Source organism: Schistosoma haematobium, chromosome 1 (genome assembly GCF_000699445.3).
Source record: "Schistosoma haematobium chromosome 1, whole genome shotgun sequence".
In the NCBI taxonomy this organism is placed as follows: Eukaryota; Metazoa; Platyhelminthes; class Trematoda; order Strigeidida; family Schistosomatidae; genus Schistosoma; species Schistosoma haematobium.
The window spans coordinates 91023425-91048755 of record NC_067196.1 but is presented as its reverse complement, the minus strand read 5'-3'; the positions used below and the strand labels follow the sequence as shown (position 1 = coordinate 91048755).

Below are 25331 nucleotides of genomic sequence, written 5' to 3'. Positions count from 1 at the left end.
TACTTTTCGGTGGAGTGGTAGCTAGCCTAGAGGCTAGCTCGGTTCGAGCTAGTATAAGGTCACCTCGTGTCCTACGATACGACAAGGAGAAAAGATTTAGGCGTTTTAAGCGCTCATTGTAAAGGAGTCTAGAAAGACCCTTCACTAATTTCGTTCCCACACGCTGGACACGCTCAAGGGAGTTAGTATCCTTTACCAGACACGGGCTAGCTGCTTGGATACAATACTCTAAATGTGGTCTAACATATATGGGATATGAAATTCGAAACGCTTCCTAGTCAAAAGATTTGAACGCTCGGCGAAGTGACCATAACGCACAAAAACTTTTGACAGCGGCTGCTTTGCAATGCGCAGTTGTTTTTAAATCATGACTTAATATTACTCCTAAGTCCTTATGCTCTTGAACGCATGGAAGAGGTTTACCCTCAATAGTGTAACGGTAACTATTACCGTGACCGATGTGCATTAGTACACTCTTCCTAGCATTGATTTCTAAGCCCCACTCTCGAGCCCATCTAACTAAATCGTCTAAGTCAGCTTGAAGATCCACATGATCAGCCGCACTTTTTATTGTTCTCCAGATTTTTACGTCATCCGCAAACAATAATGTCGACGACCTAAGTAACAGCGGTAACTCATTAACGCAGAGAAGGAAGAGCAGTGGGCCTAAGATGGTGCCTTGGGGTACACCACTTTTGACCGGCTTCCAATCGGATAGCGTTCCATTGACCCTAACTCTCTGTCTGCGGTCACATAAGAAATTTCCTATCCACTCGTGTACAGTACCTATTATTCCGAAGCTCGTGAGCTTCTGCATAAGACCTACGTGTGAAACCTTGTCAAACGCTCTGCTAAAATCTATGAATATCACGTCGACAGACAGACCGTTATCTAGGGCTGCTGTCCAATCCTCCCTCGCAATAAGCAAGTTAGTCAAGCATGAACGCTTGTTACGAAATCCATGTTGCTCAGGAGCTAACAGATTGTGTAAATCTATGTGGCTTAGCAACCTAACCCGAATTGTCTTTTCGAGTAACTTAACGACTATGCTAGTTAGACTGACAGGCCGGTAGTTAGATACTATCTGTCGCTGACCGTCCTTAAATATAGGACTAACTATAGCGTCCTTCCAATCTCTAGGAAGTTGAGCGAGTGAGAGGGACATGTTGAAATAATGTCCGCAAGAGATGACAGCAAACGTGGATGTAACCCGTCAGGGCCCGGTATCTTACCAGGTTTGAGGTTAGTTATCAACTGAAGGACAGTTTCCTCAGTCACCTGTACAGGTTCAATGGTTGGTATCTCGGTGTGAGTGGGACAAGTATTTGTTACAATAAACGTAGAGAAGACTTTGCTAAAGTAGTCTGAAAAAGTCTCAGCTTTTGCCCGATCTGATTCAGCCAGTAATTCTGAATTTTCGTGTAACAGTAACGAGGGAATACCATCACTACATTTCATTTGCCGTTTAACATATGAAAACAATCGTTTCGGACAAGTACGGCTATCATATACTAACTGTCGTTCGTAAGTGGTACGGGATTTAGCTATGGTTTTCTTACAGATATTACGGCACTTCTGGTACTCACGCTTAAATGGTGCATGACCTGTCAACAAGAATAAGTCCCAGAAATGTTTCCTACGCTTTAACAGCTTCCGGGTTTCCTTATTAATCCATGGAGGGCAATGTGATAGCTTACGTGCTGACCATGGGATAAACGGCGACGTTACGGACTCGAATGTAGCCTTAAACTTATTCCATTCATCTCCGATCAATCCATCCGCGTCAACCGACCAATCAGTCGAGATAGCACAGTTTCTGATTTCCGGAATATTAGCTCGCCAGATATTGGGACGGGGTGGAGCAGATACGAATTGCATACCATGTGTCCTAAACTTAAAGTGAATTACAACGTGATCACTGTTCACTAGTGGAGGAAGGTGCTGGATATCAAAGACATCCTCAGAGTGGTGGGTGAGGGCGAGGTCCAGCAGTGTACAATACACATATTTTTCAGTAGTTAAACGTTCGACATTGTCAAGCACTGAGTCGTCAGTTGTAGGGGTTACAGATTTGGACCTTTTATTTGGCTTAGAAGTTGGTGAAATTTCTCTTTTACTGGAGTTATTGGACATGATATGAAAATAAGTGAGCACAGTGCTCGATAAATTAAACATAATATCTGAGTATTAGTTCTTATTAAGTATTAACCTGGTTAATACTAGGATTAGAGACTGTGAGTATATAATGAATTGCAGATCTATTTACGACTTGAGTCCGCAATAGGTACAATACGAGCTGGTAATTGTCCGTCGAATAAAAGTAAGTTTTTTCCTTATTTTTCGGGGTAAGATGTACCCGATGTACAGGATAGGATGATAATCACAGTATAATACACCCTACAAAAGAGCAAGTCGAAGAATTCCTAAACCACGTGAAAAAATGTTACCACTTTCAAAGTTCGCGCTTAAATACGATGGGTCGAAACATATAGCCATACTCCAAGAACGGATATGACCTAAGAAAATTTTCTCAGAAGGGCAACGTGGACTAAGGTATATTCTTCCGATAGTCATTAACCCGTGTCTAGACTTAATTTTACAGAAAGAACCACCCGTTCTGCCCACGTTAGTGTCTAAAGCATTTGCTCGGAAGACACGACTACTCGAATACCGTGAATTTCGTGGTTTGTCTTTCCATTCTACTTCCTAGTTTATAAGTCAGAAAGAGTATTCTCCCACTTGGCTAAATCCTCAAATAATACGAATATTCGAGTTTAGTATAAAACCTCTTTACTCTTAACTTTGTGCACTTGATTCAAAATCTTTCTTGTTTGGTTCTTGCCTCCAACCCACTTTCCGAGTCTCATTACTTTAGCAGTGTGTCCTCTTTAAGCCTTCTGGCAGTACGTTTATGATAGCAGACTCCACCAATTCCAGAGTGTGTATATGCCTTTCAGGAGGCTCGTTTTCTTATAACTTCTCTATGGTCCATATCAGATTCAGATTTGTGTAGTAAGGAGAGAAGGCCTACGGCCTATGTTACTCCTTTTCTAGTATGCTTCTGTGAGTGTCCAGTCTTCTCTTGAAAGAGTCAATTGAAGGTGCGGACACCACTGCTTCAGGCAGCAGGTTCCAAGTATTGATGACTCGGTGTGAAAACCTGTATGCCACGGGTATTTTGTTCGTTCTTGGCTTTTCTACTAGCCTGCTATGTCCTCTGAGATGTCCCGATCTAGTGGGAAGAAATAGAGAGAATAAGTTAGGTCCGAAATCATTTCTCAGTATTCTGTACATCAATATTAGATCTCCCCTTAGTCTGCGATAGGACAGAGTAAAGAGGTTCAGTTTTTCAAGCCGCTCTTTATATGATAAACCTCGGAGTTCCGGAATTGCACGCGTAGCTGCCCTCTGTACCTTTTCTATTATGTCCGAGTCACCTTTGAAACAGGGGCTTGCAGCCTGAACACAGTTCTCTAACTTAGTTCTCACTAAGGATGTGTGTAATGTGGTGAACATGGTAGTGTCAAGCTTAGTGAATGTCCTTTTTAAAGCCCAGAGGGTTCGAAACCCCTTAACTGCGACCTCCCGGCAATGGGCCGTCGTCTTAAGATCATTACTCACTGTCACCCTTAGGTCCTTATGAGACCGGACTACGGGTAATGACACATCCCCTATGTTGTACGTATTAACCTTTGAATCCCCCAAGTGCATGTAGACACACTTTCAGCGTTGATAGGCATCAGCCACTCTTTAGACCAGTTTATCATATTATTTAAGTCTTCCTGAAGAGCAAATGCGTTTTTATCTCCAGTTATTACTCGCCAAATTTTTACATCGTCAGCGTATAATAACATTGGAGACTGTACTATACTTGTAAGATCATTAACGTACATTATAAAAAGTAAAGGACCCAAGACGGAACTTTGGGGTACTCCACTAAGTACTGGTCTCCAGATGGAGCACTTGGAATTTATTCTTACTTTTTGTCTACGACCTACTAGGAAATCCTTAATCCATTTTAAAAGAGGTCCGGCAATACCTAGGTGTTCCAACTTCACTAGCAGTCTATTAGTTGGAACCTTGTCAAAAGCCTTACTGGAATCTATGTAGACAACATCCGCTGAGTTTCCTTTGTCTAGCGCATTAATCCAGAACTCCCTTGCTATAAGGAGGTTCGTTGTACAGGATAGACCCTTTCTAAAACCATGTTGTTCCATGTTCAGCAAGTTATTGGTTTCCATAAATGCTGTTATGGTCCGTTTGATTATTCTTTCCAGTATTTTAATTACAACACTGGTGAGGCTTACGGGTCTGTAATTTGATGGAACTTGTCTTGGTCCTGTTTTATGTATGGGAGTGACGATTGCGTCCTTCCAGTCCATAGGTAACACACCTTGGTCAAGTGACATTTTGAATATCACAGTCAGTGGGGCTGCGATATATTGGGCAATATGTCTCAAGATTTTAGGGTGTAGTTCATCTGGTCCTGTTGACTTCTCCATGTTTAGGGTGCTAAGAGCCTTAAGCACATCGTTTTGGTCGAAGTCCACGGTGAGCAGCTGGTTTGTTGACTCTGTAATTGGGTCTGGTTCCTTCTCTAGAGGAGGTTCCTGAGTGAAAACTGCCCCAAAGTAGTCAGCCATAGCCTCTGCTTTTTCCTGATCTTCTATCATTTCAGATTCACTTCCTACTTTAATTAGGTTGGGAATCCAATGATGAATCCTTGTTCTGTAGTTTATGTACGAGAATATCCTCTTGGGCTGCTTGGGTGCAGATTCTGCCAGCTGCATTTCATATTTTCTTTGCGCTTCCCGAATTTTAGTTATACACTCGTTTCTTATCGATCTGTAACGTTCCATCGTACCCGCTGTGCCAAGGCGGATGGCAACATCCCAGCATTTCTTCTTTTGTCTTAGTAAGCGTCGAATATCCCGCCCTATCCAGGGATGTCCGTGCTTCTTTTTCTTTGGGACAGTCCAGGGTATGTATAGCAATAGGCCTCGCCGAGACTATGGACGGATCTAAGTTTTTTGAAAGTCGTGTTCACCGGTTTTGGTCAGGTTGTCATTTTATGGTATTCAAATTATCGTATGAACTAGGAATTCCAGGATTAACGCAATTCAATTAAGAAGACACAGGCACAAACGAATGTATTGTATTTAGAATTCGAAATCAAGCATTCAACAAGTACGAAGTTATCATTGGTTCATTCAAACACCACATCCGCCACAGCTTAAATTGGAGTCTAGGTGTTTGTAATCAATCGTACGTCTTCTTCTCAAATTCATCCTGAGTCTGTCTGACATTGTATTGGATAAGGATCCTGTATTATCTAGAATATGCTCATCAGCATTAGAATTAACAATCCAAATTGGAACTGACTCACCTGGTTCCTGAAATTGTATTTGATCTACATGTCGACTGTGTGTACTTAAGTCATCGATGTCTAGAATTCGCACCATCGATTTTCCGACATTCTTCAGAACAATACCCGTAGATGGTCGAAGGTCATTTCCTCGATAGTATGTAACTTCTGCAGACTCCAGACATCTCATATTCGACCGAAGAATTCTTCCTTTCAATAGCTTCGCTGGAGTCTCCTTCGCCACCGAATGTTTGGCATTTCTATATTGCAATAGAAAGGTATCTACTCCCCTCTCCAGCTCATTAAATGTTGAGGGGGCTATAGAATCAATAGCAGTCTTTAATGTCCTAACAAAATTCTCTGCCTGACCATTAGAACACGGATGTCTGGGAGCAGTAAATAGATGTTTACACCCTATACCGTTCAACCAGGTAGTGACTGCATCTGCAGGAAAATGTGAGCCATTATCAGTCACCAACACCAAGGGAACACCTTCTCGACTAAACACCTTTCTTAATGCTTGTATTGTGAAATCATAATTTGGTGAAGATGTGAAAAAAACTTTAGGCCACTTTGAAAAAGCATCAATGACTACTGGTGCGTAGTATTTACCAAGAAATAGTCAACAATAGTTAGCATGAATCCTCTGCCAGGCGTCAGACGATACTGGCCATGGCACCCACTTCGAAGGATGATTTTTCAACTGATGACATTTCTCACAATTGTTTGCCGTACGACATATATCTGCATTTATCTCTGGCCACCAGCATGTGAGCCTTGCCAAGGACTTCATTTTCTCAACACCTAAATGACCACTATGAAGATCTTCAAGAACAGATTTACGCAATGAAGAAGGAATGACAACACGATCATTTAAACACAGAATACCACCAGGAGTAGTAGATAGCTCATCCCGCTTTGAAAAATAGATAGGAAATCTCCGTTTCAAATTAGCATTCCAACCTTTGCTTATAGCACTGAGTATACATCCAAAATATCTACGATTTTCTCTAATGAGATCTGAACGTCTCACTGGTAAAGGTTGCACTAACAAACAATCCGAAGTATTAATAGGGTTATCTTGAAATGACTGTCGAGAAATGTAATCAACATGTTGAATCTGTTTGGCACTTCTGTGCTGAACCGTATAGTTGTAGCGTGGCGCCGAGTCGAAATTGACTATGAACACCGCTACCAAGAAACACGTGCCAAATGAATCAGAAGGCGAAGGTTGGACGTAACCAAATAAATCCATAAAATCTCCGAGAAGCCAAATATCAGAAGGCAATTAATGGACCAAGTCGAGGTGTATATTTGCTGGCGATCTCGTGGCATCGAAAGGACACCGAGATCGTGCCAGGATACAACCTTGGTTACAGAAGGTAACCGAATTCGCGCGAAGTTACAATCGAAGTGTAAGTAAAAGAATGGAAGCACAAAATAGCTGTCATTAGCACAGTCAAACAAAAGCACATTAAAACAAACACTGGTACAGTTGGTTATAATAATAATTGTTTTTATTAAACCAGTCGTGTTCTCGTGATAAATGTGAGTCACTACATAGTCATATGCACTCAAGGCAATACTCCATCGTTGAACCATGGCAGCTGAGGGACGTGCTCAGGATTTTTCAGGATGATAAGTAAACTTTAAAGCTTCATGATTAGTAAAAATTGTGAATTTCTTTCCGAATAAATATTTATGAAGTCTTTTAACAGCCCAAAACACAGCTAATGCTTCCCGCTGAGTCTGTGAATGACCTTGTTCAGTAACAGTAAGTTTGCGTGAAACGCAAATAAGTGGTCTATTTTCCTGTTCTAAAACTGCACCAATTCCCACAGGTGATGCATCAGTAATAAGCGCAGAATGTACATTAGGAGAGTACGTTCGAAGAACAGCATCACTTTGAAGAAACTTCAGCAGACTTCGTAAGCATGACTCTTGTTCCTCACTCCATTTGAATGAATTGGATGTTAAAATATTAAATAAACAATTTGCACGACAAGAAAAATTAGGAATAAAACGGGAATAGTATTGAAGAGCACCCACTAGTGAACGTAATTCTGTAAGATTTTTCGGAGACGGTGCATTAGTCAGTGGGGCTAGTCGTTTCATATCTGGTCTAAAACCATTACCATCTACTAGGTATCCAAGGCATTCAAAACTAGATACACAAAATGAACGCTTATTTGGATTCACTGTTATATTTTTCTCAATTAAACGACGCAATAAAGCAATAAGTCTCTGGTCATGGACTACCTTATCAGAACCGGGAACAATGAGATCATCTTGATAAACTTCAAGACCATTAACTACTTTATTCATAACTTCCTGAAATATGGCTGGAGAACAACTTAGACCAAATGGAAGGAAATTGTATTTGAACAGACCAAAAGGAGTGTTAATTGTCGTCAAAATAGATGAAGATTCATCTAAAGGAATTTGAAGATAAGCATCTTTTAGGTCAACTTTCGAGAACACTTTAGAACCATGAAGTCGATTTAGAATATCTTCAGCTTCTACCGTCGTGCACGTTTGCTTCAACAAACGGGAATTCAGAGTTAATCTATAGTCACCACAAATTCTAGGGGTCTTGCCGTCCGACTTCAGTGGCGTAACGATAGGAGTACCCCATGCTGAAGACTGAATTGGTTCAATTATGCCTTTCACACACAAATCGTTTAATGTCTTATGTACTGCTTCTCGAAGACCATAAGGAATTATTCGTCTTTTAAGAAAGACGGGATCACCCTGTACTTGAAGTTTTATAGGCTTAATTTTCTTTAGAAACTAAGAAGGACAACTCCACCTTAAGCCTTTTCAAATTCTTTAAACCCAATATTGACAGTCCTGCTTCGCTAACTAAAAATTCACAAGGTATGTATGATGAATTATCATCTCTGATTAGCAATTCACAACATCCTCGTATGGGCAGTCTGTGTTCAGTAATCCCCAGTATTGATACTTCAGTGGGTCGTACAACAACGTTAGGATCTAAGGCTTTCAAATTCTTGAATGAAATAATGGACTCTATACTGCCTGTGTCCAGAATAAAGTCATGAAATGAACCAAGCGATGTATATAGTCGCTTCTGAATATGAGCATTACCTTTCGAAATAGTAGACAAAGATAAATGATCACTAGAAACATCCGAATTATTGAAATTTAAACTACAAGATTTAGTACAGCTTGAAGCAAAATGGACAGTAGCTTTGCATACTGACTGAATGTGTCCTACTTTACCACATTTAAAACATTTAGCATTACGAAATGCACATGGATCGCGAGCATGAAACTTTCCACATGATAAACATTTACCAAACTTCATCTCAACTTTGTGATTTGCTTTGTAATTCCTCGTTGAAACACCTTTCATATTTACGCGAGAATAGGAGTCACTGTTAAATGAACGCAAGTTTGATTGACCCTGAGATTGTAGTTCATCACGACCACTAAGCAAAGTATTAGAAATCTTCATCGACTGCATATCAAGTTCATTGACTGCTTCGTAGTTAATACATGCAGTTCTAGCATCTTGAAAGGAACAGTTTGGCATTTTTAACAGCTCTCTTTCCAAACTCGGTATGTTAATTCCTGCAATTAATCGATCTCTCAATTGCACATGAAGTTGATCACCGAAATTACACTTGGCAGCTTGTTTCTGTAATTCAAGGATGAATTCCCGAGCCTTTTGGTCATTTTGACGAACCATCTTATGAAACTTCGCCCTTTCACGGCATTCAAAACCGGTGCATTTTACATGACTTAACGATAGCTCTTTAAGCGCTGCATAAGAGAGTGAGATATGTTTTTCTGTATATGCCAAAGTTTTTAATAAGCTGTACGCTTCTCTCCCAATGAATGTCAGAAAATTTGCCACAATTTTATCACCTTTAACATCTTTCTTGGTCATGCTCCAGATATCGAACCTTTCCAAATAATCCTCAAAAGCTTCAGGAGTTGAATGAATATCTAACTTTTCCATTGCAGGCTCCATCGCGACGCCAATATGGTATTCAAATTATCGTACGAACTAGGAATTCCAGGATTAACGCAATTCAATTAAGAAGATACAGGCACAAACGAATGTATTGTATTTAGAATTCGAAATCAAGCATTCAACAAGTACGAAGTTATCATTGGTTCATTCAAACACCACACATTTCCCGTCTGATAACGACTAGGAGATTTTCTTAAGTTGTTTTTAGATAGAGGTAGTTAGTTACGTGCTAACTGCTCACAAATATTTTCTATGAGATCAACGTTTTTCTAACCATTCTAAGGTTAAGTCCAGCCTCACTTCGGAACCTTGATGGTGTATTTCGTGATTCAAAACGAGCCTACCAAAGACGTACCAATCACATGAGTGCTGTTTATGCCCTTCCCTTCCCCTTTGTTCCCACATTAGTCTGTTTCCCACCACTTGGGATAGTTAAATAGGGACCACTTGGGACAGTGACAGTTTTATCCGGGACTTCAGGTGCTACTTTAGAATCGTCACTACAAAAGTCCAGTAGCCTCCCCTCCTTTATTTGTTTCAAAGAAATCTTCCGTTTTGCATGTTCCTTATTCAGTTATTTGTACGTCCTGTTACAGCACTTACTACACCAACACATTATTTGCTGTCGGTACTCATGTTACCATTACAACTACCATCATCATTTTTGCTGGCAAACGTCAGAAGGATGATTTTCTGTTGGTCGAGTAATATCCTGCTCGAACATCAAAATATACGCAGCCGGTATTAGTTAGGCTTCGAGTACATATCTTATGGAACTGCTTATTTCACTCAGCATATTGCATTGCTTCCTTCAAAAGGGATAAGCAATTCGGCTGTCCACATTTGTGAGCAGGGTTAACCATTTTCTGAAAATCAACCGAAAAGCGTGACAACAAAATGGATTTGAAAAAATCACAAATCTTATCTGAAATAGATCAAGTCAAGGTCAGCCAAGTATGCTTTCGATAAATGAATTACATTTCAGTTATAAATCACTGCTCTTTTTTAAAATGTCATTCAAAAACGTCAGTCAAAATAAAGGACGTGCGGTTTGATATATTTAAATTGTCAAGACCAACACGTTTACGTAAGTCTTGAAATATCACTGCCTTTTCTTGTAGTACGGAACAAAGTTCCAGATTGTTTGACATAGTTGTTTGTTGTGATTGACTAAGATAACAATAACAAAAGCGGATATCATCCATATTTTCATTATTATTATTATTTTCATTATTATTGACCTTGAGAGTTGTCCGTAATTACTTTCAGGCCAAACATATATATATATATATATATATATATATATATAGTGATAATATCATTTTTCCAAACCCTCTCAATCCTTTTACAGTGGGTTGCAGTAATTTTAAACTGGACGACCAAATGTTCTTTCTTCTGTGGAAGGAAAATGCGATAAGTGTAAAAATTGATTCCATAAGATGTTTTTCCCGTTTAAATCCCATCGTATGCAAAAAGTGCTAAAACCTGACTCCCGTTAACCTTGTGTATTTTGCTGTGCGGGTAGGACGCTACAGATACAGGAGGCTATGAACCTCTTGGTTTTGGCCTGTAGGAAGAAGGATGGTGGTTGCCCCGGTGACACGAGTACTGACAAAGAAGGATGTATCGGTGTAGTATATGCTGTTACGGGACGTGCCAAACACTCAACTGTGACTGGCGGAAAGTAAAATTTTATAGGAAACTGGCGAAAAGCGAAATGTCATTTGCTAATAGTTGTCATGATTCCACAGTAGAAATTTAGGACCTGGATTAAACCGTCACCGTTTCTACTAGCCGTGATGTAGCGTTTCAGCGTGATGAGACTTTGACGATCGTACAGAGACAAAGCGAAAGCAAAAACGCACAGGTAGTATTCACTTGCTTGTCGAGCCATCAGTGAACTTTCATTCTGAGTCACAATATACACTACCAAAGTTTCAAAGTAAGACAAAACTCCACCCCAAATTTGCTGGGAAAAACTTAATCTCATCGAATATTATATTGAAGAATTTGTTAGAATCAAACGACCTTAATCCCAAAATTAAACACGCGCATGATTTGTAAGAGGTCGAGGTATTTATTCGGGACGGTCACAAAGTTAAACCATGGGTTCTCGCGCACACGTTACATGAGGATTTTGAATGTCGTTATTTGCCAGCTATTAACAACACTTTTTCCGTCACACCTCAATTTTCGTAATCTTCGTGCTTATTAAGAAGGTTTTATTCCTGTTAATTGGTAGTTTGGTGTATTTGTTGCTCACAACCTGGGTGAATGTTTATTTAGCCTAATGCGATTATTTGTAACAATTAAAACTCAAGCAAGTGAAATTCACGATTTTTGAGGTCAAAAACAGGCCACAACTTATATACACAATGCAACATTTCAGCGAAACTTCTAAGCTGATGCAGTACTACAAGTTGTCGTGACGAAACGGGTACTTATAAAGCAAAAACTCAGTTGTTTTTAATTTCCACAAACAGTTACCCGTTAAGACTATCGGTATATCTTTGTATGAAACGAAGAAGACGCAAAAAAAAATTGGGCAAATGTTCGTTGGTGCATCATTATTACTGGCACAAGAAGCGCAACAACTGATGGAGATAAATGAATTCACAAGTCGGATATGTAGTTAAGTTAAAAATACTACTACAAAGAACTTCTTATAGTCAACAGTTCCCGTCAGGTTTCCACATTTTGTTGTAATCCTATTATTATCTTCTATCGTGAAGATGTAGTGACCTACTTTTATCAAGAGAACGCGATTAGTGTAATGGAAACAGTTATTATTATAGCCCATTTTACCAGAGGTCGTTTCACCGTACTTGTTTTTTTTAATGTGCCAAAACACATACATTCTTCCGTTGATTGTGACCTTGCACGAATTCGGTTACGCTCAGTAACAATACTTGTAATCTGGCACGATCTCGGTATTCTTTCGATACCACGAGATCGCCAACAAATACATATCGACTACAGCCACCAACTGCCTTCTGCTATTCGGTCTACGGAGGGCCTTGTCGGTTAACTGGCATGTAGTCTTCCTGTAGTGGTGTTCATAGTCAACCGTGACTCGATGCCACACTACAAAGAATATTACACAAAGACAAGAGTGAGGGAAACTAAAGTCTTACCTACTTATTGATGATTCCCAAGTAGGAATTGGTTTTGTTGGGTCTGTATATACTGTTTACTTAGTCTTGGTAGTGAAATTGCTGTTATTATGTAAGATTTGAGTGTTATCTATCTTCCATCGACTGCAATATCTAAGAATATTATCAACTATACAGCTTATATATCGCATTTGATCGAGCTTATTTAATAATAATATATTTCTGTATGAGCAGGTACACGCCAGTTTTACAAGCATGATCTACAAATTACAACATTTGTCGGCGCACAACATGCTTCCAACTTATTAAGTTAATGGTTGTTATAAAGTAGTCTCGTAGAGTGCCTGTTGTAAACCATATCCTTGAGGAGACACGTACGTCAAGTTTGTTCCAGATGTCACAAGTTTCATAGCCGTGCCCTCAGAGCAAGATTCTGAAGAAAAAAAGAAAGAGAAACAGAAGAGCAGAAAGGTACTTGGATATGAACGCCAAACGTTGCTTAACATTGTGTAAGAGAAAGGACAGAGGTATAATAAATTAGAATAAATTCATATTATATCTTGTTCGAGTGAAATGAAGTCAGAGGCTCCATATTAGAGAATGTAATGATAAAGAACAATGAGTTGTGTCGTTTAACGAGTTGTAGTAAGCTCACATGAAGGATAGGAAGTCAAGGCTGGTACATAGAAAGCGGTTTATTAGAAGGGTGTGCATATAGAGCGTGAAGTGTTAAGAATACTAATGACTATATCTTTTGTTGTCTAACTTTTTTTTGTTTATCCGATGCCAGCCACACAATCCTAGTGTAAAAGTCCGATTTAGCATGTTATAGGCTGTCTTAGTAGAATATCTAGTTCAGCATAATATTGGAAACGTAAGTCTGAGTGGTAAGGGTAGGAAAACAATCTATATCACAGATTGATTGACTAATTCTCAATCATAAAGAGCCTGATACATACAAAATGTTCTACCCCACAAACACAGGTGGATTGGAGTCATCGCCCTCACCGTCAATGCTTGCTGGTCAACAACTCCAACATCTCTCCTTTTGTGGTGTTAGGTTCATTTAAGCTTATTTTCGGATATATGTCATACCTCACACAATCCTCTGTGTTTCATAACCTATTGGAAAACACTATTTCTATAAGTACCACTTTGAGAAGGGTATAATGTAGGATAGTTGTTTATTAAAGTAGGCGGATAAGTATAGAAGTATATGAGTTGTAAATAAGGTAACGAGAGGAGAAATAATACTAATTGCTGGTCAACACAGTGTACAGAAGGGCAAAAAGCTAACAAAGAATAAACAAGAGGAAACATCCACTACATTGGTACTGATGTTATTTTGTGTTGTCCTGGCCAGTTGATGGGTAACAGGCTCCATAGATGCAATACCACTGGAAGTAGGCAGTCGATTGTGCGGTTCTCTTGACGTTTTAGGGTTGGAAAATAAGAACGAGCAGTATACAACGATAGGTCTGTAACAGCTTAGGTTGGTTGGTTAAGAGTTGACCTCAAACAACCAAGCATATGCCAAAACAGTATTGTTCAAGTATTCACTCACTTCCTTATTTTTTATAAGCGTTATATTCCCTATTATCTTATATTGAATGTTGAGAGCCTTTGTTTGTCTGAACAGATAGTCCCATGCTCCACTGTGACTGCGCGAAGATCGAAATAAAGACCTATTCACTACTTCTCTGGTTTCTTCTATCAATAGCACGATGGTTACCTTAAGGCACGAAAGGTCTAACAATAATTTATAAAGAAGGATTTTAGATTTATTTTGGTAGAAATTACGGAGAATGGAGCCAAGCAATTTCCGCATTTTAGATGCTTTGGCTGAGATGTGTTCAGAGAAACTAAGACTGTGTGAGTGAAGTACCCCTAGGTCAGTTACTGATACCAGTATGGGCAGTGTATGGATGTTAAGTGCTAGTTTTATTTTAAGAGATGTGTCTCCTTTACATAACCAGCCGCATTTCTCTTTGTTGAGCTCTAACCTCCAGAGTTTGCACCAGTCGTCTACCATGTTGAGTTCATGTTGGGTTGTTGGATTGTAAGAGTTCGTTTTAATGTATGATAGTAGCACATGACGGCAAGGACGCATGTATGTCAAAATCTGTACACGATCCAGCTTACATCTGCTCGCAATACTTTTTACTTTTAAGGAGACAGGACGGGACGACCTTGACGAAAATCATCTGCAAAATGTCCCCAAACCAGACAAAAGTTTCTCCAAAATAAGGAAGATTGGGAAGTTACGAAGCAACAATCGATCCAACGTGTGCACTACGTGACAGAAAGGGGTTCAAATGGTTCAAATGGTTGTGGACGGAATAGAAGAAGCTTTCGCTTAACAGGCTTCCGTGTCTAGTAGCAGGGGATCACCAAATCCTCCAGGCAGGAACCTAGGTATGTTAACAATAAAAGAGGAAAAGAGATTGGTAAATCATAATGTGATGCTGTTCTTGGTCCATAAGAATAGGTCAAGTTGCCTCTTGAAGGACTCCTGAGAAGTCGCTTGGACTAGCTCGGCTGGCAGCGAATTCCAGCTTTTGACAACTCTTAAGGAGTAGAAATTGTGTCTACATTCCGTCTTGCTATGTTGTGTTTCCAGTTTCTGGGTGTTACCCCTTAGATTATTATTCGAACTAAGCTTAAGTAGGTGTTTAAGAGGATGTCCAGAAGTGTTAAGAATGCTATAAGCCATTAATAAATCACCTCTAAGATGCCTATATTCTAATGGGTAAAGGTCTAGTGAACGGAGGCGTTCTTCGTAAGGCTTAGATTTGAGTCCTCGAACTGATTTCGTGGCTCGCCGCTGGATACGCTCCAAAGTGACCTTGTCCTTTTGGAGTGAGGGGGGGAGTACTATGTTTCCGTACTCTAAATGGGGACGGATGAAACTATTGAAGATTGTGTGGAAAGTTCTTCCGTCAAACTGGCCAAAAATGCGCCTCAACGTTACCAGTGCAAGGTTTGCTCGGAAGGCATTTTTGTCACAGTTGGCGTAAGACTTCAAATCATGGGGCACCAGGACTCCTAAATCTTTTTCGACTTGGGATACTACTAGAGAGGAGTTTCCTAAGTTGTAACTGTAGTTTGCAAAATGTCGCAGATGGACTACTTTACACTTTGAAGTGTTAAAGGTAAGTCCGTTATCGTCTGCCCAAATTTGAAGTCGAGTCAGATCCTCCTGAAGTGCCTGTGTATCGTCTTGGTTGCGTATCTCTCTCCAAAGTTTCACGTCGTCGGCAAAAAGTAATAAATCTGACGTTACCTGTTGAGGAAGATCATTTATGTAGATCAAGAAGAGAAGAGGCCCTAGTACTGAGCCCTGGGGGACCCCACCAGGACATTCCATAGCCTGAGATAAAGTGAAATTAACCCTAACCTTAAAGTGTCGATTTTTTAGGTATGAAGTAAGCCAATCGATTAGGGGTGGTTTGATACCTAGTCGTTTGAGCTTGTTGATAAGACACATGTGGTTAACCTTATCAAAAGCTTTTGAGAAATCAAGGTAGATGACATCAACCTTTCCCTTGCAATCGAGGATGCTTGTCCATCTGTCCACCGCAGTCAGCAGGTTGGTTATACAAGAGTAACCCTTCCTGAAACCATGCTGTTGGGGTGAAAAGAAATTTAAGGACAGTAGATAGTCATTTAAACCGTCGCATATCAGGGACTCCATGAGTTTTGAAGGTAATGACAGAAGAGCCACCGGCCGATAACTTGAAGGTTCATTGCGTCGACCACCTTTGAAAATTGGTGTGATGTGAGCCAACTTCCAATTTTCCGGTAATTTGCCTCGGCTAAGCGAGTGAGAAAACATCACGCTAAGCGGCGTTGACAAGATTGAGGCTGCCTCTCTCAGTATGGCAGGATGAACCGTATCCGGGCCAGGAGAAGTGTCTAATCTTAAGTGCTGCAATTTCCGGAACACCAAGTCAGCGCTTAGGTCTACTTCGGAAAGTCCTGTGGAATTGCAGATGAAACTGTCGTCAGTAAAGTTGATGTCAGCCGGTTGAAACGTTTGAGAGTAATGTGCCGCCAGAAGGTTAGCGGCGTCGCCATCGTTGTTGGTCGGGCCGTTAAGACCTAGCAGTTGAGAAACTCCTGTTTTGGCTTGACGAAGAGAGGCTGCATAACGGAATAAGCTTCTAGGGTTAGAGGCGAATTTGTCCATAAGCTTTGTTTGGTACTGAAGCCTGTCTTCTCTTATAGCCTTCGTGCACATGTTCCTGATATGTTTATATTGCCTATACGCTCCATCGTTATTAGTTCGTTTGTATTCCGCCCAGCAGTGCCTTTTGCGGCTTAGCAGGCGAAGGGTACGGTTCTTGATTACTGTAGGTGGCTTGCAGCTTTTGGGAACCGCTTGAGGAACTGAATGGTCTGTAGCACATAAGAGCGTGTGCAGTAAGAAGTCCCAATGACCATCCACATCGAGTTGAGGGTGAACATCCCAAGCCACCTGTTGTAGATAGTCATGTAGAGCTGGGACATTCAGCCGTTTAAAGTTCCAACGCAAATTATTGTTGGGATACCTTAGCTTAGTTTTGATGACAAAACTGAAGGCTATGACGGCATGATCGCTCTTTCCCAGAGGAGCCACGATTGAGAGGTTGTCGACTAGGAATTCTTCGTTAGTGAATACACAGTCTAAGCGCGATGGTGTCTGACTGTTTCTCCAACGAGTTGCCGACCTCACGTTTTCATATAAGCCCAAGTCATCGACGAGGTTGTAGAACCGAGCTTCAATTGAGTTGTCGCCTCCAGTGTACGTGTGTTCCGCGAAGTTGACTCTAGGGAGATTAAAGTCCCCTAGAAACAGGATGTGTGTGAAACCGAGACGGATAGAGCGGGATAGTCCTTCCAGCATACGACTATCGTACTCGATGTCGGCAGTTGGCTTTCCGTAAATGACTCCGACTAGACACCTCGAAGTACTAGACAATCTTACAGAGCACCATATGGATTCCTCAAGATTGTTAAACTCGAGGTTGTGAACTTGGTGCACCTCCAAGCAAGAGCTTATGTATATGGCTACTCCGCCCCCAATTCCTGTTTTTCTGTCGTTGCGGAACAAAGTCATCCCAGGTAATGCTAACTCTTGGTCCGAGAACTGAGAAGATATCCAGGTTTCAGATATTCCTATCAGATGGGCCTTATTAGCGTTGCTAAGTTCACGTAGTTCATCCAGTTTGTTTGGTAGACTCGCGGCGTTCATATATAAGCAGTTTATGCTTTCAATTTGGAACGCGTGAGCTTCGTCCTGTTTTTCTGTATGAACCTTATGTGAATGGACAGGTAGCCCACCTATATGAGGTTTGCCGAGGTGGTAGGCCCTGTCCTTTACACGTTTTTTTATCGTTTAGACAGTCCACAAGTGGAATGGTCAACTCCAACTTGCCTTTGTTCTTGGTCCTAGCTTCGTTTGGCCTATCCGGGTGCATGTGGATTCCAGGTGGCAATCGACGTCTATTAGCACGAAATGCTTCCAGAACTGCAGCCGCCATGTGGGAAGATGGGACGGTTGTCTTCATTAGACGGGGTCTGGGGTCACCGTCCTTCTTGGCTAGTCTCGTCACATGCTGAGTCAGTATGTGTTTGAGCCTCAAGGACTGTTTGATGAATTTCCATTCCCTGATGTCAGAATGTGATTGAGTAGGGTCTGCATTTTCCGGTATACCTTGAACAATTATGTTTCTACCGCGGAAAAACTTCTCGCGAGATTCTTTAGGGATGTTTCGTATGATATTGCGCTCAGAGTACGGTATGTCGGGCAATATTCTTACGTTACCATCTGATTTCAGCAAGTGACTTGCTAGCATGACGTCCTCTACGTCGGTAGCATTCTTAAATGTTACTCGGAGAAGCCTCGGGTGATTTAGATGCTTAGAATCCTTTCCTCGAGTGAGCCGGGTGACCGTTAAAGGCTCTATTCTAGGAAGTTCAAGCTTCTTGTTCAATTCACCCCAGAGCATCCTGTCGTTTTTGTCCTGCAGACTGAGAGGAAGGTCAGGATTGTCAACGAGGTTCATGATAATGAGAGAATCGTCACGAACTGTTGTTAATTTACCAGGTTTCACGATGGGTTCAGGTTTAATAACTTGTTGTTTGGAGGTCAGTGTGCGTTTTTGAATCTTGGGCTCTTTATTGACCGGACGAACAGTCTTGGGGGTAGACTGTGCGACCAAATCACCAGTTATTTTCCGTGCAGCAACACTTGGGTTGCTCGGCTTAGGCGGTGATGCCTGGTTCTTTTGGGCTCTCTTAACGTGGGTCGAATCACCTACAGGGTTTTTGGGAACCACTGTTGTGTCCAGGGACCCTGAGCTGGGAGACCCGAGTTTGCTTAGGGAGTCTAGTACTGTCGACGTAATGATGGTGCTGAGCCTCAACACGTCGTCATTAGTGTTGATGGATGCTCCATCGTTGGTATGCCTGTCGACATCCCTATTTTTGAGTCCGTCACACGCTCTTGTTTGTCGACCGGATTTTTTACTAGTGTTATCCAAGTTAACTGACAACTTGTTCCGAAGACCTGTCAGTAGGACAATGATGTTACTCAGCAAGACAACTGCGTCCGTGCTGCACGTGACACATACCCACTTTTGGTCTGACTTGCTGAGTTTGTTGTAAGAAGTTGCTGTCAGATCTGTGCATGCTTCGTGGAACCAACCTTTGCAGTTGTCGCACTGCATGCCAGTTGTGACAGCAAAACGGCATCCCGGACGTTTGCATGAGTTTTTCATGAGTTTTTCATGACTGTGTTGAAGCAAACTATGTTATAGATGCTTGCAAGAGCCTAAGCCTTTTAAAAAACACTAAAAAGCACACTGAAAACGGACAAAAATGGACAAAACGAGTGATATAAACTGAAACTAGTCTATACGTGAAAAACAAAAAAAAAAACCGAATAGTAAGCTGAGGCAAAACCACAGGTAACTATTTAATATAGTGAGACTCAAAAAAAAGTAATCTACCGAACGTATAGCTCAGGATAGATTCTTTAGAACTGAAATGGTACTTTTGTTGCGTAAGAACACAGCAAAAGTTTGATAAATGCAAATCACGTTAGGACTAAACTTCCCGTTCGAAAATCGCGCGTTAGTCGATGTTCTTACCAATGATTTTGTGGTTTCGCTGCAACAAAAGATCACTGAAACAAGACAACACTTGATATTAGTGCATCTCAATAAACCCGCAGAAATTGAAATTCGGGCGTTCAAGGTCGGTGCAACGCAACAGCGGGCGACTTTGAAAGGATCTAACATTTTACCGTGCTTTTTTATTCGTAGCACCTTATCACATAACTCTAACGAAGTTCAGTTCGAAAAATTGACAAGAATAGGCGGGAGGACCGATAAAAGTGTTGAAGCCTGAACATGCATATACCTTAAGATAATCATAAGGTCCCAGACAACCCAAAAAGGCGAAATAAAGGGGAAGAAAGGGGAAATAAAGAGGAAAACGCATCAGAATTTCGCCTTTTTCGCCTGTCCGGGGGAAATAATGCGGATTTTCCCCTTTTTGTCGACAAATTACCGACTTATCGCCTAAATGTCCGCCGAATTGCCGCATTTTCGCCTAAATATCCGCCGAATTGTCGCATTTTCGCCTAAATATCCGCCGAATTGCCGCATTTTTGCCTAAATATCCGCCAAATTGTCGCATTTTCGCCTAAATATCTCCCAAATCGTCGCATTTTCGCCTAAATATCCGCCGAATTGCCTACTTATGCGCTTAATTGTCTACTTTTCGCCTAAATACACACATTACCTCCTATTTTCTATCCATCGACAGAACCCCAAAGGTCTCCTATGTTCGCCTTTATTTGCAACAACAGACCGAAATATATCTGCAATGCAGTGGAAAAGCAGTAAATATTTTAAAAATTTTATTTAAAAAGAAAAGCGTATTATTGTACAACAGTAGAGCACAAGCTTAAGCATCGATTGTTATGCATATCCAATGCAATTGCTAATTCATTGTTATTTGTAATTATCTGAAAAAGAAGGAACAGGTTATATTTTATTCATAAGGAATGTGCATTTAATCAAAAGTTCACTGAAACTCAGACACACATTCTCAACACTTCAACAGTTTCCCATGTAAGTGAAAGAGTAAGCTGTTTGAAAGAATAATGTTTATTGAAATCGAGGTAGAACAACAAAACAATTGCACGGACTATTCAGAATTGAGGTAGTCCTCCTGTGAATTCTGAAATAAAAAAAACAAACCAAAAAAGTCACAACCATATCTCAATGACATGCTTTTGCACAGCCAAATACTTGAAGCTGAACTTACGGTTATGTTTGTTAGTATTGTTGACTGTAACTATAGAGCCGTAGGGAGGTTATCACTTTAAATTAGTACATACCTGATTTTCTTTTCTTCTATTTCGTTTAATCATCTTGTCTCGGATGTCGTGAAAGTAACCTTGTGTCGCGATGTCGTAGAGCTTACCAAGGTCTTTTTCGTTGACAGAGGATGACAAAAAGCGATGAGTTAAGGCACCTGAAGTTTAAGTAATAGATATAGATTACTTCGTATGCAGCTGTAAAACGTGCATTTCTGTAGTGCTCGTTTTGAAGAGGTGCCAAGTAACTTGAATTTACTGGCAACCTCCGGTGTCAGCAGATGCGACAGAACAAAACGCATGGACGTTTTTGGATCGTCACCTGATAACCTAGTGACCATTGCCATCTGTAATAGTAACAAATTATTAAAAAAATGTAAATGACTTACAAATCTGTCCCTGGTTTCTTTCTGCGACAAACCAGTATCTAGCATCTGTAGTTCCTCTTCAGATGACAAAGGGAACTGCTGACTTGACAGTCCGCAATCGAATTGATGCGGTCTTTCGCGCTCATTAGACTTTGAAGGCAATTGGTTTACATTAACATTCAAGTCCATAATGGCGGACGATATGTTGTTGATCGTTTTAGTCAAGTCATTGATAGCTGACGACATGTTCAGCACCACAGTATACAACCTATCACAGCTGAAAAAGGTCACTAGATGATGCAGGTTACTTACTGGTCCACTACAGCGCCACCAACATGCTTACATTCCGATGTGGATGGTGATGTCTCTAATTGTGTCGAACTAAATCGTGAATATCTAAATAGTAATTAAACGTACTTGGCGATTGGCGATATCAATTTGTCGAAAACACGGAATTTAGGATACTGTACGTGGCTATTCCCAGCCTGCATCTCAGACACATCCATGTCGACTGAATTGTAAAGAAAATCTTTACGCTTCATTACACCTCTAGGAAATGTAAGTAAGATTATTGTACAGACCTCTTTGGCCTCTCAGTGTTAAGTGGCAAAGTGTTTTCATCCGTAGAGGTGTTTTTCCGTTGACATTCCAGTATCTGTAGGGCAACTAACAGATCTTTTGCCGACTGCAGAGAATCTATAGTGAATTATACTTTCTGTGTATGTAACCTACCTAATTCGTGAATCACTTTACATTTCATAAGTGACCAATTTTCATTCGGTTGGTCGCGCTTCTGAAGGTGTATATCGACCAGCTCGTTCGGAAAAGCGCAAAGTTCCTTGCCTACTATCCACTCCTTGGATGCTATCATCAGTTGTTTTTTTCTGAGGACGTCAACAATTACGTACTTCTTATTAGCGGGCTGAAAATAACATAAGACGTAAGTAAATTATTTGTCGTTATTTATTCAACACTGGTGAAACAAAATGCATTTACAGCCAAGTATGCAGCAATGGGATAAGAACTAGATAATTCATACAATTTATGGCCATACATTTACAATCTATGTCCTTAACCGAGATCCAGGTGTGTTCATGGCTAACTACGGAGCACCTAAACATTCCAATATCAGTAGAAGGGAAAGGATCTTCAAAGTAATTGCGTGCGTCAGTGAAAGTCCTAAATTTTAGTAGTCCATCCTCCTTTATATCAGTGACTAAACCTGGCTGGCCGTTCACTACTACTACATTATCAGGCTGACATGAAGTTATTTTACTGTTGTTAAACATAATTACTTGTTTAGTGGAGACATCATTAGCGCCTATTGGGGTAGTATTTGTTAAACCACTAATTTGAAGCCTATCGCTGAAGGACATTCTCTCAGCATAACGCTGTGCTGCTTGCTTAGCAACTGCAAACCCACTACGCACGGATTACTTAATTTTTCTCATATAAGACTCGAATGGAAAGGCTGAAAAACTATCAAAAGGTCCATGTGCACGAACGTCGTCAGGGAGGTGCTGTAACGAATGCACATTGTAAACTAAGTTGTCACACCCATAACACCATTCGTATTCATTCAGGAAGTTTAGTAAATCTATTTTGGCGGTTTCTACAACACTTTTATGTAATTTTGGATGTGCAAGCAGATACATGGATAACGCTAAACGCCGAAAATTAAGATAAAAAGGTTGTGGCAATGTTTTTTCAAGAATCACTGGGCTTAAATACAGAAGGAACAACCTACATTCAGAAGCTTTCCATGCCGATACAAAGTCTAGTGTGCGGTATTTACGGGGAAAGTCAGAAGGAGTACTTGCCACACAACGAGATATTGAATTATTTATGTCCCGAATTGCACATGAGTTAAAGTTATGCAGTCTTCGGCGTGCTAAATCTATCCATAAATTAGCTAGTTTCTTGGTAACACCAAGGTGCACCATGTGCATAGGATCCAGAGGAAAAGTTATAAGCATATTTATAGAAAGCGTTTCCATTACAGAATGTCCTTGATGGTGAATAGATTGAGTCTGACGACGGAAGGTGTCGTCTGTTCCTAAAGTATATACCCCATTTGTAAAGGTCGTCTTACCCTCCAGCCGTCTCCTAAGAACAGTACACTTTGAGTTCACCCTTACTCTTTGTTGACGCCCAACTAAGAAGTCTTTTATCCACATCAATAAATTGCCTCCAATCCCGACTTTTCTTAACTTATATAACAGCCGGTTGTGCGGAACTTTATCAAAAGCTTTACTGAAATCAATGAAGGCGACGTCTACAGGTAGCTTTTGGTCCTTAAGAGCGCACCAGCTTTCACGAGCCACTAATAAGTTAGTGAGACAAGAATAACCTATTCTGAAACCGTGCTGCTTCTCCGAGAGGATCCGGTTTTTATCGAGATACTTAAACAGCTCCTTCCGAGTAATCTTTTCTAATATTTTAACAACCACACTAGTTAGGCTAACGGGGCGGTAGTTCTCAGGTTTGTGTTTCGTGCCTGTTTTGAAGACAGGACTTACTATGGCGTTTTTCCAATCTTTCGGTAAGCGATACTCAGATTTTGACTCATCAGTCCCCAGTGACCTAAATCTATCCCACATTTTCATTTTCTTACGGAGGATACGGACCTCCCTACTGAACCATAGTGGCGAGTTTTTCGGCCCCTTTGGTACAGTCCAAGGGATGTGAGGTGTGGTAACTTTTAAGTCTGAATTTCGAAATGCATCCCAGGCCGTTTCAATGGAGGACTCTGGGTCCATTGTCCAATCTATTAACGATGTTGAGTGCATGATATCTGGTATGTTTGCTTTGCAGACGTTGGGTCTGGACTGGACTGACGCGTGCTCATGACTGGCAGATATATGGAAGTCGAAAGTTAAAACTGCGTGGTCACTTTTACCTAGGGGTGGCATATGATGGAGGTTCACAACATCATCCTCATAGTTAGTCAGTATAAGATCTAATAAAGATGATTCAGTGTCCGGATCGTACCTTGTCGCTTCTTTCACATGTTGCACTAGGGCACATGTGATAACCCCATCAACTAGTTCCTGCTCGAAGGAATTCACCGACGATTTAGTTCGCAGATTTTCCCAGTCTATCATAGGTACATTGAAGTCCCCTAGGATTAGACATCGACCACTGTTTACTTGATAAGTCCTTGGTGGACTCTCAGACCATTCCGCATTAAAGTCCCCTAGGATTAGACATTGACCACGTTGTGATCAAGTATATAGACTGCTTAACAGGGTCTCATTTGCCTCACAGCTTGGACTGCGATAGACCAAACCAATCAGCAGCTCTTGCCCCTTGCATTTCAAGCGGCAACTAACTAATTCACACGTCCCACTCTCATGGGATACACTATCGATAATGGCAAATGGGGTAGCATTCCTAATGAATAGAGCTTCTCCCCCTCCTTTGCGCTTTTGTGTTCTGTCGGCCCTTACTAACGTATAAGCCTCGAAATCAAGTTCACTACTATCTATAGCCTGTGTCAGCCAGGTTTCTGTTACTGCGATTATGTCTGGCTTTGTAGAGTCAATCTGTACACCTAGTTCCGATCGCTTATTAAGTAAGCTTCGTGCATTGGTGTAACAGATCCGAAGCCTGTTTGAGTGCCTTCGTGCTTCAGCCAGAGTGGCTTCGGCTCTGTCGAAGTCTTACAACCCGAAAATTTACAGTTTTCAGGTCCTTTTCGCCAGCGTCTAACCTATGTTGTAGTTCTTTCTCGGCTTCCCGTCTTTTAACACGGTCTGCCAACGGTAGGTCCTTTCGTATTAAGACTCCTGAACCCTTTAATTTGTGTCCATTCTGTAAAATTAGGTCACGTTCGTTCGAAGAGCCGAATACCACTTTAAGCAGTCTGGAATGATTTGGTTTCGAGTCCGCCAGACTCGCTAGTCTGTACATCATTTAGCAAGGTGACCCCGGTCATATTTTGAGGCATGAGTTGATTAAGCAGCTACCTAATCAGTACAATGTCATGCTCGAATTTTGTGAGAATTTTCTGAAATAAAAGACCTTAGGGATGTATAATATGACATTTGGACGGAAGCCAGGTGTTTATCTATTGAGGGTTTTATCCATATGTAGTGAAAATATGAGCTAATTACGA

The 25331-nt window shown here is 40.9% G+C and overlaps 1 protein-coding gene across 1 annotated transcript; it reads right to left on the bottom strand.

Moving 5' to 3' along the window:
* Nucleotides 1-1168: 1168 nt before the first annotated feature.
* MS3_00000974 (uncharacterized protein) lies at nt 1169-14502 on the bottom strand. The gene has a single exon (XM_051208533.1). The coding sequence runs from the start codon at nt 9360-9362 to the stop codon at nt 8139-8141; it is 1224 nt and encodes a 407-aa protein (XP_051075539.1). The 5' UTR covers nt 9363-14502; the 3' UTR covers nt 1169-8138.
* Between the last annotated feature and the right edge of the window lie 10829 nt (nt 14503-25331).